The 13,821-nt window shown below is 42.4% G+C and overlaps 1 protein-coding gene across 4 annotated transcripts in view; it reads right to left on the bottom strand.

Moving 5' to 3' along the window:
• Window positions 1–3,513: 3,513 nt before the first annotated feature.
• Window positions 3,514–13,821, bottom strand: part of grm3 (glutamate receptor, metabotropic 3) — a 44,543-nt gene continuing 34,235 nt past the window's right edge. For 3 of the 4 annotated variants that reach the window (XM_042110165.1, XM_042110167.1, XM_042110166.1), the window contains exons 5-6: window positions 7,732–7,909; window positions 3,514–6,342 (exon numbers count right to left, since the gene is read on the bottom strand). In XM_042110165.1, the coding sequence (XP_041966099.1) occupies window positions 6,266–6,342; window positions 7,732–7,909 (255 nt within the window). In that variant the 3' untranslated portion in view covers window positions 3,514–6,265. Of the gene's footprint in view, window positions 6,343–6,610; window positions 6,724–7,731; window positions 7,910–13,821 lie in introns of all 4 variants that reach the window. The other variant, XR_006035083.1, reaches the window with a different exon arrangement.

Raw genomic sequence — 13,821 nt, 5'->3', positions numbered from 1 at the left:
AGCTGCTTCCCATTTCCCTGTCCATAATCTACGCCGTGTCCTCCTTTTGAAATCCAATGACAGGCTGATTGAGTACCAGTATAGAAAAAATATATAAAATAAAATAAAAATTAAAAAGCATGAAGTATAATAAAGAGTCACGCAGGAGGAGAAGGGAGGGGAGTCAAAAATTAAATATGGGACAGAAAAAAATCCTTGAGTGAGTTAATGTCTGAATTGAAAGAGTTTCAAAGGTCTTCAAATCTCAGACTCAGAAGTGTGTGTGTGTGTGTGTGTGTGTGTGTGTGTGTGTGTATGTGATATGTGTGTGTCTGTGCGCATATTGTAAGGCTTTGAAGGCATAAAGGGATAAAGGGCCATTTGTGTACCAACTGTTTGCATGATGCACGCTTGGGGCAAAGCAGTAGGCTACAGTTGAAGAGTCAAGTTCATTTATATAGCACAACTCACTCACAACTGCTTTAAAAATTAATCAATAAAACCACATGGGAAACTAAAACATTCAAAGAAAGATCAGCTTAAATAACAGAAAAAAGCAAAGTGCATTCAGTTAGTTAAATCAAAACTGTGTTTGAAGTGTTTCAGTGCTGTGATGAGCACAGCATCCTGACTGAAAGTCATTTAAATACTCCGTTGAGAATCTAGGGACTAGATTTGCCATTTTAAGGATATCTGCTACTATGGGGTGAAAACATATTTGAACATTTTCCAGTGTCATTGTCAAACTAAGTTTGAAGTTGAGTTTTCCTGTCTTTGTTGCTGGCAATTCCAAAAATTGATTTTTTTTAGTATTTAGGTAGCCTGAAAGCCAGTCCAATTGTACCCTGGTCACAAAATTATAGGTTGGGAAATTCTGAATAGAATTGAGTATGGCTACAACAGGCTAATTGAAAGAATTGTTCTGCCTTATTTGATGAAGTTTACATTTGAGGAAAAACTTATTTACAGAGTCAGTTCAGATGTCAAATATGAAGTGGGGCTTAGTAAACTTAAACAGATGTGAATAGCACATCGGTATTGTTCATATTTCTACACATAACTTATTTCTACAGAAAAAAGACTACCTTAATTTCCATTTTTATGGATTTTGTAGTTGGTATAATGTTCAGAGGAGATAGCTGTATAATTAGTGCAGATGGTTGAGTCTCATGTTGATATATGTAGAATACTTATTTTATTTTAGAACTCAACAATTTTCTCTGAAAAATGCTAATTGGTTTTCATTCTGATAGAGATAGCTGATTATTATTGACTGAGGGTTATTTATAAATAGACATTTTGGCAAGACTTGCCACTTCTGCATGGTAGGTCTTGGAGTTGTCTGTGAGTCTCTTCAGGGAGTTTATTAGTCTCCCTGATATAGCTGAGCAAGCTGGAGGTAGCAAGGTGGGTTTGGCAGGGCAGGGGGAAAGAAACTGGGTAGTGAAGGTGTGGGTAGAGCAGGTGGTTTGTTATAGACCTACTGCACCCCTGGGATTGGATCCTAGGTTAGAAAAAGACAGCCAATTTACAGTAGCATATTGCCTCTATACTTTCAAGGAACCTCAAGATGATGGGAGTTAAGGAGGTTTGGGTGGGATGTTGGTGTGTGGGTTTGACATGTGCCTCAGTATTGGCACCTTGGGAGGTGATCAAGATGACAGTTGCACACCCCTCTTATCTGCTTCATTTGACAGCAACAGATGGAACAGATCACTGGCTCTCTGTCTTAGCAGGAAGAGTTTGTGTTGTTGTCATGCTCTTGCGTCATTCCAGTGGAGGTGGTCGGGCACCTCTGCTTCAGTTTGTGGGGGCAGATGTTTTGAATTCAGTTCCTGTTGTTTTCTTTTTGTGCACTCTGTAGCTGCTCAATGGTTTGTGTCCCTATTCAGAGTTTTGTGCTATGTGGTCTGAAATAGTCTCTGTGATTCCAGAATAGCTGGAAATTGTTTGTAAACTTAATTCCAAATGTAAAACATGTGCAGGTGTTTAGGCTGAGCAGATAGGAAACATAAAACTTCCCCGTGGGAGTGAACCACTAATACTGAGTTTGTGTTCAAGGTCACAAAACATTCCTTAAAATCCTCTTGAAGGGAACAGTGCTCCCTTTGTTTTGTCTGTTCATAATGTCTGCACTTTTGGCATTGTGTAATCCCTTCTGCATGTTCATATCATGACAGCACATCACCAAGAATTACAGGTGGGTTGAACAGCTGTTAAGAGCTACTTCTTGTTTGTACCTTACTTTTCTGTTGTGGTTTCTTTCAATCTACTTTTAGTCTCTTCCCTGGGAAATTCCTCTCCTCACTCTCTGGGGCATTTAAATTTGTTCTGCAGCCTTATGGGCTGAGGGTTTCCTCTGGGACTACCAGCACTGTTGTTGTTTGCAACCCTGGCTATACTGCTGTGATGATGCCTTGATGGTTCACTTCACAGGTCTGGCTATGTTTGAGTTCAAGTAATAACTGACCTTTTAGCATTTCCGTGTTTGGGTCTGGGCACCCTGCGTTTGCCAGTGGTCAGTAGCTTACTTCCATTTTGCTTTGTTAGGTTGATGTGCTCAACCACTCCATTAGCGTTCCCTGAAAGAGAGCAGTTGCTGTACTCACTTTGTGGGACACTTCTGGTAGATCATTCTTCTTCAGTTACATGACATTGATCTTGACTGATCCAAATGGTAATTCTCTGTAGTAGCTCAGTACACTTTCCACACCTGAAAGTCTGGATCTTTGGGTGAAAGAACACTTTTTGTTTTCATCCAGTTTTAAAAAGACTTGCTGTTGGCAGTTGACCCTACTGGCTCCTGCAAAGTTGTCTTAGTTTAAAATGTACCATGTAAGTTCATTGTCTAAATCTGCTAGTTGCTCTAATGAAAACAAAACAAAATGAAAACAAAATTATCTGGATAAACTGTAAATGACAGAGAAAAGAAATGCAATGCAGGAGCTGAGTAAAGAGTGCTACTCGAGAGGGGGATGTGGAATTTCTAGGATACCTCTAGTGCTAGGTGCTCTGTAAAGAAGTTTTGTACTGGTGTTCGGTTTAATTAGGCCATTAAAGTTGTGCAGTTGTTCAGGCTTAGCTTCATTTAGCTGGCAGATCATTCCCCCTGGTTGACTGCCACCCTGCTGTTTCTCCACTCTCTGCATTTCCTCTGATATATACGGTAATTCCTCCTTTCTCATCCTCTCATTTCCTTGCACTTCGCTTTCTTCCTCTCCCTCTCTCTCTTCCGTTCACCTCTCTTATCTCTGCCACTCTTCTCCTCTGTTCTCTTTGTTTGTCTTCTGCCCTTAAATACTTTCTCTCAGCCCCGTTCCTCTGACGTTTCTTTGCTGTCACTCTTATCAAAGTCCTGTTTACCTTCTCTTCTCTTGTCTTCTTTTCATAAACCAAGAGTTTCACCCCTTCACTCCATCCTCTTTGTATCGCATACCCCCACCTCCACCCTTCCTTATAATCTTGTCCCAGAAGCAGAGAATGGTGGTTAGTATAGGGGGACCAAAAAAACAGCAGAGTCAGACGGAGACCAGCAGCTTGTTACTGTTTATTATGATGCCATTGTGTCCGTGTTATTGCACTGTCCTATTGCTTTGTGCTTATGTCACAGTTCCAACATCAGACTGGAGACAGCACATGATCCAGGTTCATTACACATCATCAGTCTGCATGAGAAACACAACATCACAAACGTAAAATAATGAAACTTTGTTGTCAAAACATGTTACTCTAGAAACTGTGGCTCCAGTTCATCATCACATATACAAACACATTCATTTTTAGGTCAAGTCATTTACAACCCTCTGACTTAACTTGTTCACTTTGTGCATTTCCATGTTTGAATGTCTGTGTGGTTGAGTTTCATATTGTGAAGGAGAGTGTGATTTTCTGCCTGTAGCTTGAAACTCAATTCTGGCCTGTTTCCATCTGCTTCTCTATACTGTGTAGACACGCACGCCTTTATGTTCAACTCCCTATCTGCTATCATTATAAAAGTACAGTATATTACAACAATTATTATTTCTATTGGCTCTACTAGACCTGGATCTAGATCTAGTCCTCCTCACCCAACACTACCTGATAAAGGAACAGAAATGAAACATCAGCAGCGGCAGCAGATGTGGGGGAGGTGGATGGCTGCTCCATAAGCCTGGAGCCTCAGTGAAGATGGAGATTTTTTCATGGGGCTGGATGGACACACTGCCTGCCTGCCTGGCTGCCTGCACTACAAAGAGCTGCGGCCCTGACTGTAAGACAGAGCTTTTCCTCAGAGGGCTGCCTGACAGCCTGAGGCTGAATGCTGCTTTACATAACCCACTGTTGCCTGTCTGCAAAAACACTCACAGCCCATTCTTTTAGGCTGCCACGGGGGGTGAAGGAAGATTTTACTCCTTCTCTCTCTCTATCTCTTCCTCTTTTTCTTTCATACTACACACTCTCGTCTGTTCTTGTTGGGCTACTGTGTTTGGTATATATATATATTTTTTTTTTCAAAAACACAATTGAAAGGGGGATCTCATTGCATGCGGTATGTGCTGCGCTCGCCACTATGTTGCTCTTGGTTGAGGTAATGTCCCAAAGATTTTTGTTGTGCTTGCCGCCGGGTTCAGCGCAACATGCCTATGATTTACAGAGCGCCACAGACAAAGTTCAACATGATTGAACTTAGACTGCAGCACGCGCATGAGCAGCAAAGTGGCAACATGCCGTTTGCGCTGCACTTTGCTCGGCGCAGCGGCAGATCAGTTCTTGCGCGCGCGAACCATTGAAAATAATGGGTTTCATAGCGCAGCGCTGTCGTTTGCACGTGCAATGTGATCCTCCTTGAGACCTACTCAAGTACTTCCTCTCTGATCTGTGAAGGAGTAGTTACCAGTTTGTCTCCATCGTTAAATTCCATTTGGAAACCGAAAAGAGTAAGTCTGTCTGGAATCATGGGCTAACAGGAAGACCAGACACCAGGCCAAAAAAAGGTTTATTTTTTTGTAACATCTCCAGTAGTTGTCTCAAGGCTGTGCTTATGTTTACTTCATTTTGACCACATACAGTCATCAACCAGCTGCAATCATTGCATTTCCTATTAAATATTAGGACACATTGTGCTAGGACTGTGTTAGCTGTTGTTCACAATATCATCTAGCTACAAAGGTATTATTGTACATATCTTAAATTTGTCACATTGATAGATGCATCAACAAAACAGATGGTTTGGCAAATGTTCCAAGGATAAGACTCTATCTGGTATTTGAACTGAATTGGCAGTATGTGACAGTTTTCATACAGTATGTGTTTTTTAAACTCAAGAGAGAAATATGTAAATATGGCCAATAGATATGGCCAGAGAAATATGTAAAAATGGGTGAATGTAAAATCCCTTCCTCTGTATAAAGCTGGCCCAGCCTCCCTCAATTCTACATGCACACGCAACCTGTACAGTAGAAGCCAGCGTAGAAAAAACTACAAGACGTACGGTAAGGCACAGAGAAGTGTCTTTTAACACAACATTAACGCTTTTACCAAAAAAAACAAACAAACTAAAAAACAATCATTTCCCATGTGGTGTAGCGATGATACCACAGACTGTGGAGGCATGGGTACGCACTAATCCCTACATATCCCTACCTCAGATGTCAAAGGGAGTCCAGCCTCTCTTTCAGCAAACACACCAGCTCGCCTCACACGCTGGCAGTCTTCCTAGGGCAACGGTGAAAACTCAGCAGCACCCTCTCTTTGCTTGCTGGGCCTCTTCTCAGTTTGTTTAATGCTGTCAGCTTGTGCTGTTCAAACCATCTTCAATAGTATATACAAATTATTTACAACATACAAATACATACATGTTTATTATTACAATGAGCTCTACAAAACAGAGAAGAAAAAACAAAAGAAAACAAAACAAAAGTACGGTAAGTCTGTCCAATATTGCAGGCGTACCAGATCAATCTGGTGACTACGTCCAATCAAAAATACTCCATACAACAATGGGAGTTCATGGTTATATACAACGTACAATACATACATAACAAAGCTATCAAAAAAGAAAACAAAGTTTCCAAAATCATCCTAGAAAGTTTTTTTTTTTGTTCTTTCGTTTCTCTACAACAATGTCAGTTAATATGTACAGGCCCCTAAAAAATAATTTAACAACATCAATCATCTTCATAGTAACAATAATAATACACCTTGTTTTTTCTACATACTGTGGGCGGGAGCTAGTTCATGGATGGAGCACAAAGTGTGCTGATTGGCTAACAGTCGCTGCAAAGCAGTCAGTCAGAGAAGAGCGGAGTCACAGGGAGGACGTGGTGGAGTCAACAATCTCTCTGCCATTACAGACGGTCGGAACGTAGTGAGCACTTACTGAGGCTGGAGACAGAGAGGCAGGCAGAAGGAGAGAGAGGGAGAGGGAGAGGGAGGGGAACAGGAGAAAAGAGGAAAAAAAATCAGGGCAGGTTTTTGCTCTGCAACTGGACTAAAAATGAGTCAGAAAGCTTGGCTCATAAAGTGCCTTCCCTCTACACACACACACACACACACACACTCTCTCTCTCTCTCTCTCTCTCTCTCACACACACACGCACAGACACACACACTTACACACACACAAACTCCTCTACCTCACTTTCCCTTTTACCTTCTCCATTTCCTGCTCCCCAACTCCCCCCCCTTCTGCCTTTCTCTCAGCGGGTGCCTGTCTAAGATCTCACCCACGTTCCCCTTCTTTGCAGTGTCTGTCACCTCCTCGATCTGACGAAAGGGAAGAACATAAATAAAGATGAAACTGTTTACCTGATTCATTTTTGTGGCCATGAATTATACAGAGGAGGGCTGCCGTGTCTCCGGTTAGGTGGGCTTATTACTGTACGGCCCTTACAGCTGTACACAACTTCCCACAATTCCTCTCTCTCCCCCCATCCCCCCCACCCCTCTTCCTCCTCTACTACCCCCTCCTCCTAATCATCTCTCTCTCTATCTCTCCCCTCAGCACCTCTTGTTTTTCAACTCAGGGCTTACATAACCGAGCACAGGTGACAATGGTGCTAGAAGAAAGCGGCACTTGCTTGAGTGGCATGCCAAACGGTAAGGCTCCCATGTTCTCTCTCTCTCTCTCTTTCTCTTTCTGTGTCTGGCTTACGTAAGCCTCAGCTTCCCTTACCTTCACAGCTTCAGCCTAGTCTCTCTCTCTCTCTCTCTCTCTCTCACTCTGTGGCTGCTGCTGCTGCGTGCTGCGTTTGACACCTGTGCACTGATGGAGCTGGGGGAAAGGCCCTGGCCACACTTCCTGTGAGCTCCCACATCTGCTGTCTCCGCAGACTTGGAGACATATGGACGCGCCTCACTCACCACTGACAGCCATCTGGACTCCAGTGAAAATGTAATTGTAACACAACTGTGACATAAAGTAATGAATCCACTCGCATTAATTGCTATCAAGAGATATGAGAGGGTCACTTGGGAATGATGGCTGAGAACAGCAGGGAGATCAGCTGGCTAGTATTATCAGTGCTAACCCTGATGCTGATGGATTGTTCACTTCAGGTGCGCTGGCTGTTTGCTAGTAAACTGACTAGTTTTGGACAAAACTCCACAAAAGCTTCACAATATTAACACTGATTTTACACCATGTGTTCAGGTCAAAGGAGAGAGGAGGGCATCCATTTGCAGACATGAAGTTAATCTGTTGTAATTCGACTGATCGCATTGTTATGGTGCATGGACTGAAACCCGTGGCCGTGGGCGAGCGAGCGGTCTCACCGTGTGACGCATACGTGGTGGCCGGTCCACTGACGCTGAAGCGGTTGAGGTTGAGCCGATGGCTGGTCACATTCTTCTGGGGCTGGAACATGATGATGTGGACCTTCGGAGCGAACATGCAGCCCAGGACCACAAAGCCGCTCAGACTGACCGAGATGCACATGGTGGTGGTTTGGACCTGCATGTGAGGAAAAAGAGAGGCAGAAAAGTGAAGAGACTGAGCTCAGCCCGCTGACTTGGAGTTGGAGGTCTGTGAGGTTTGGATGTTAAAAGAAAGAGAATATTAGGAGCACATGAAAGGCTTATAGGACAGCAGTGAGAGGAGGCCTAAGGCACTCAACGCTGCCAAGCAGAGCAAACACAGCTGGATACTTCCACATAAAATTAGCACCGGAACAGTGTTAGCGAGCTGACAATAGCCACACATATATCAGGATGAGCAGCTCATAAGAGTTAGCAGGACCAGACAGAGCTTGAATGTATGTAAATGCTAAACTTTCCCATTGAACATATTTTCTTGAGTCATCTGTTTGGAGGGCTGAAGCCCCCCCCCCCCCCCACGATTAGCCATAGAATAAAGTTTTCTACACTTTCTCTCATCACTCTTTTCCTTGTTTCCCACTGTATCTTGGGAGTACCATTGTTGTATCTTCTCTGCTGTGTTTTGAATAAAGTTTGCTCTGCTCTGCGTTCCCAGATAGATGGATTGAACTCAGCCGTTAATTAACTGGATCGGCAGGCCATAGGGCTCATAGTGTCAGCTAGGCCAGCGAGCCTGAGTGATCATCCTCATTGGAAATGACAAGAGGGCAAAAATGTTCTCTAAAGCGTACTAGCCTCACCCAGCACCAACCATAACCCCCCCTCCAACAGATTGTAATGATATTTGATTCTCAGCAGGTTTAGTTATCTCTGTGACAATTATTATGACTGCTAGCGAAGCGGTCATATAGGGATTGTCAACGTTTTTTGTTTTTTTTTCCGTCATCTACTTCCTGAATTTTTGGTCAACGATACCCGGGACACCGAAACACCGGGGCACATGAAATTTGGTGGGTATGTAGCCCCCACTAGATTTTTACAAAAAATTTCGTTTGGTCCTCCGCCACCGCGCTGGGCCCCCCGAAACCCAAAATATGCAGTTTTTCCTAAATAACTACCTGAACCGTGGCACCGAGGATGAAGACATTTTTATGGTATGTTGGTCTCAAGGGCCCACATCAACCTGGCCCACAATCACTCATTTGTGATTTGCACCCCCCCGGTAAAAAATGAAAATGCAATATCATTCTGCTTTAATCGCCCCTATCTTCAGTTAAGATGTTCAGAACTGCACCAAATTTTATGTGTATGATTGACCTGGCATTCTCTGGGGGTATGCCAAGTTTCGTAGAATTTCATCCATGGGGGGGTCTAAAAAAATTTAGGTTATGTGTACATTTAGTGACTGTACACTCATTGGCCTGTAGATGGCGGTGCACACATATACACATGCACACACACACAGGCATGCACATACTATCGGTATCGGCAATTAGAACGGCTGATACATAATTACAAATTCAGTAGGATTAAAGGAAAGCCAAAAATATTCATCATCATCATCATGATTGACACATCATCATGACACAGTGAGAGTAAAAAAAACGTACATCAGTGGTTCTCAGGTGTAGGGACCAGGCATGGACGGATTATGAACTTTCGGGCCCCTGGGCCCAGATATATTAAGGGCTCTCGTGATTTGCTGTATTCTGGTGCATTTTGGGGATGGGCAATACTAAATTCAATCAGATTCATAGCCTACATCCTGATGTGTTGATATTGAGGCAATGATTCCATGCAAAGGCTTGGGCTTCAGGGCCCCCTGACACCTTGGGCCCCTGGGCCTGGGCCCGGAAGGCCCGTGCAGTAATCCATCCCTGGGACCAGGGTCCCAGAGTTTAATTAACATTGGTATCAAAGGGATCTAGCCTACTACTAGGACTATGGGTGTTGGAGGCATTCTGAAAGTGGGTGGGACATTTCAGGGGGGGGTATGGGGGTCCTCCCCCAGAAAATGTTTTTGGACTAGATGCAATTTCCTGAATTGTGGTACATTTTAACAGGTTATTTAGATACTTCTATATAACAAAATAAAGCCAGCCTACGAAATTAATAAATAATTTACTTAATAAATAAAATTAAGTAAATCATGCATAATTTAAAAATAACTCAATATATAGGCTACTTGGCTATTCAATAAGGTTTCCATAACAGCACCGCGGACGTTCAATGAACGCATGAAAGCGGATGGTTTGTTTGAAATCCCGACACTCTTTCAACTACATAGAATGTAATAGTGATCATCAAATAGGCCTACCTCCCCAGATTTCAGTGCCCATCAGTCCCAACATTTAACAATATAATCAAACAGTCCAAAAGTAAATTAAATATCAAACTAAACCGAAAATGTCATGCTTTTGAAGGCCTACCAGTATGCCGCTCTAAGAAACGCAAGTCTCAAAATAAAACTCGCATAGGAAATAAAGGGCTGTCTTGAATACAATCCTGCCCCTAAAGCCCTGTACTTTGTCTTAAGACCCCGGCCATAATTTGAGGATTTACAGTATCTAACTAACCATTTATCACAACTTGGCGCTAATATCATTGGAAAGCTTAGATTCTGCAAGTTCATATGATGTGTAATGTGTCATATGTATAGGTTTAGTTTAGTTGAACCTCATCTGCCAGGTATTTGACCTACCAGGTTGACACTTCAGCGTGAAAAATACTCAATAATACTCAAAGCATACCTGAGGCCGGGGAAATGCGGGGGGAATGCGCCTGGGATGGCTTCTGAGGTAGCATCGCAAATAAGAGAACATTTAGAAAATTCCACAGACAGGGGGTGCTCTTGAACCCTCTCACCGTCTCTGAAAGCATAACCGTGGCTCAACAGGTAGATCTAAAGATAGGCTAAACTCATTTTTCAGGCATCTGACCAACCGGTTTGACACTTCAGCGTGAGAAATCGAGGGTGTGGCGAGTGTGTAACTAATCAAATGCGTGTGTCTCACGGCCAATGCGTGAGAGTTGGCACCTATGATGCTACTAACAGGAGCTAAGTGAGTTAGCCACAACACGTTCGCTACGTGATGGTTTTCTAATGGAAAATATATAGGCTTCCTGAAAGATAACCTGTCTACGATGCATCCTAAACACCGGGCTGGGACATTTCTGCTCAAAGTCTCAAAAAGCACCTGAGTCAACGTTCATTCCCAAACACCCATATAGGCTACTTCAACCCTTTATTTTCAAAGGTGATTCAAGTAAGGAAGAGCATGGCTCAAAGTAAAGTAACTAGGACCGAAACTACATAAATTCGTCAAAGTGAATCATTTGTGTCAACTCGCCATGTAACGTTAGATTTATTAACGCACCCGTAATGATCTACATCTCCATTTACCAAATGCTTTAGAGCGCACGTTGAGAGATTTATCCATGGCTATACCGTGAGACTGAGACGCTTTTTGTTTGTTCGAAGTGCGTGTTTAGGGTGTGAGAGGGGAGTCGATGTGCTTTGATTCCAGCTTGTTAGTTGTAGTCTTTGCGATTAAAAACACGTGTGTGTGTGAAGTATCCAAACAACGATAACGCTTTCATTATGGCTGCTATAGCCACAGACCTTGAGCTACTGTACAGTGGATTGGGTTCCATTTAGAAGTGTCCACTTCAATTGCGCTTTCCGTGATTTACACAGCGTGAAATATACTGACTGATATGCAAAACTATTAACGTTTAGGTGGCAGCTTAAGTCCGCTTGATACTGTAAGCCATTGGTTCCCAAATGAGATTTTATTTGGGTCGCCAGCATATCCTAGTGACAATTTATGTTGTGTAATAGGCCTAGCATTGGGCCTACCTTATATAGTTTGTTAACAGTCACGGTTTTGTCATAACTCCCTCTATGCATTTTTGCATTTAGAATAGCTCTGAAACCAGGGGCGAACACAGAACATTTAACACAGTGCGTGGATATCTCAATCGCAAAATTAAACAATATTTCTATTGGGCGCCTACCATGGACTAGGCTGGGTGAACTCAGCCTGATCTGCCAGCGATTTCTTTTTCGACTTCTTAAAAGATTGAGCTTGGTCTGGCGAAAGCCAAATTAACCATGGACTTCATAGTTGCAAAATGCAAGGGAACATGAATCAGCCTATTATTTGCACAAACAATAACGGACAGTAGCTCTTCAACTTGGCCCATTAAGATGTGTATGACCAGTCTAGCAAAGCATTTCATGAATGCCCTTTTGGACATGTCAGTTAATTGCTGGGTAAAACTGCATTTTGTTTTAGACTACTGGTATTTGTGAATAGACAATAAAGCTGAATATCATATGAACTAGATGACTAAATGTATGCATATGTAGAAGAAGAAACATTCACAAAAATCCATGACATGACCTCTCTTCTTGATAGCTGTTGAAAACTGCATGGAACTGACAGGCATTTTTTTGTTTAATAATAAATAAATAAATACATTATGCTGCTGCTTTCCCAAATAAAATGTAGCCTACAGGTGTACCTTTCATCAGTCCAATTGCAATGGATGGACTGTGATGAACTGCCCTACTTGTGATTGTTTAGAGATTTTAAAGGTTTTATAACAATGCTACAAATTTTTTGGCAAGTGCTACAAATCTATTCACCTTTGCAGCGCCAGTAGGCTACTTTGTGTGCGGCCGCAAACAGACATTCCAAACAAGCAGACACAAAAGTTTCAAGAGTGGGGGATGGAGTAGAAGATGGAGACAAATTCATTAATATGATTTATTTTTCGCAGCATGGATGTACAGGACTGTGCGGCGGTCATATTTTGTACCACTATGCGGTACATCGAGTTTTATTCCTGCTCACTGCAGGATAATAAGTGTAATCATTACCTTACTATTACTCTCAACACGCCAGAACTAAATGGCTGAGAAGTGTTGTCCACACCTCAGTATAAAGCCCTAGCTAGTCAGCACAGCCCTCCCTCCCCCCTTTTTTGAGGTTGCTCTTTTTGCAGCTGCTTGATTTTCAAGCTGTAAGTCTGAGAAGGTGGCTGCCTGAAGGCAGCCTTGTTAGTCGCAAGCTCACACACGATATCTACCACAATTCCCATGCCTTTTATCTAGGAGTAGGAGGGCTGATTATCAGGTAAAACCCGCCATTAGCCTGATCCTCCTCTTTCATGTCTCAGCTAATGATTATGAGAGAGGGACCAAGGTCAAGGCAGCATCTCTCTCTTTCTCTCTCTCGCTCACTTATTGCTTTTCTCTGTTTCTCTTTCTGTAAAAAAGGGCTGAGAAACTGTTTCTGTGGCAAGGTCTTTAGTCCCTGTCTGATGGCTGAATACATTACACTTGAAAGGCTTTTGACAATTTATACTGACATAAGCATTACATTAAGGCATTTTAAATGACCTGCTCCTCTTAAATGCAAGTGGTTATCTTTTTCAGCAGTTCTGGTTTTGGTAAAATGCACTTGACTGGTGCCATTAGTAGCAGATGCTATGACAATGTCAGGTGTATGGAGAACTACTGGTCTTAATAAAGGTATGCGGGGTCCAGGGCTGCTCTGTGGTTTCAGTGTTCTTTAGTCGGGATTCTGTGGCTGTGCTGTGATGAGCTGTGCACATTGCACATGTAACCGTGAGATGTGGTTAAACAAGGTTATTACTTCAAATTAATATTTCCTCAAATTGAAATGAATATCTCCTCAAAATATTTTTTCCCTAATGTTTTGTTTTTATTTTAGATTGTACTCTAATCAGGTTATACTCTTTGTCAAAACATTAGTTGGCCTGATGATGAACAGAATTGATATCCATGCTCATTTATACTTGTTAAGAGGTAAAGCTTTTTTTTCAAATTGTGTACTTCTAAAGGACTGTAGTTTTTTAGATACCCATTCTTATGAATGTGCCTCCACCTCTCTGTCCATCTAGGTCAGGGATCTCCAAACTTTTTTTGCCAGGGGCCAGATTAGGTCTAATGAAAATACTTGCAGGCCAATTAATCAGTATTAGCTATGATCCACTAGTTTCACATTTAATCCATGTACC

Source organism: Alosa sapidissima, chromosome 11, assembly GCF_018492685.1.
Source record: "Alosa sapidissima isolate fAloSap1 chromosome 11, fAloSap1.pri, whole genome shotgun sequence".
NCBI classification, from domain to species: domain Eukaryota; kingdom Metazoa; phylum Chordata; class Actinopteri; order Clupeiformes; family Clupeidae; genus Alosa; species Alosa sapidissima.
This window is presented reverse-complemented; position numbering and strand designations above follow the sequence as displayed.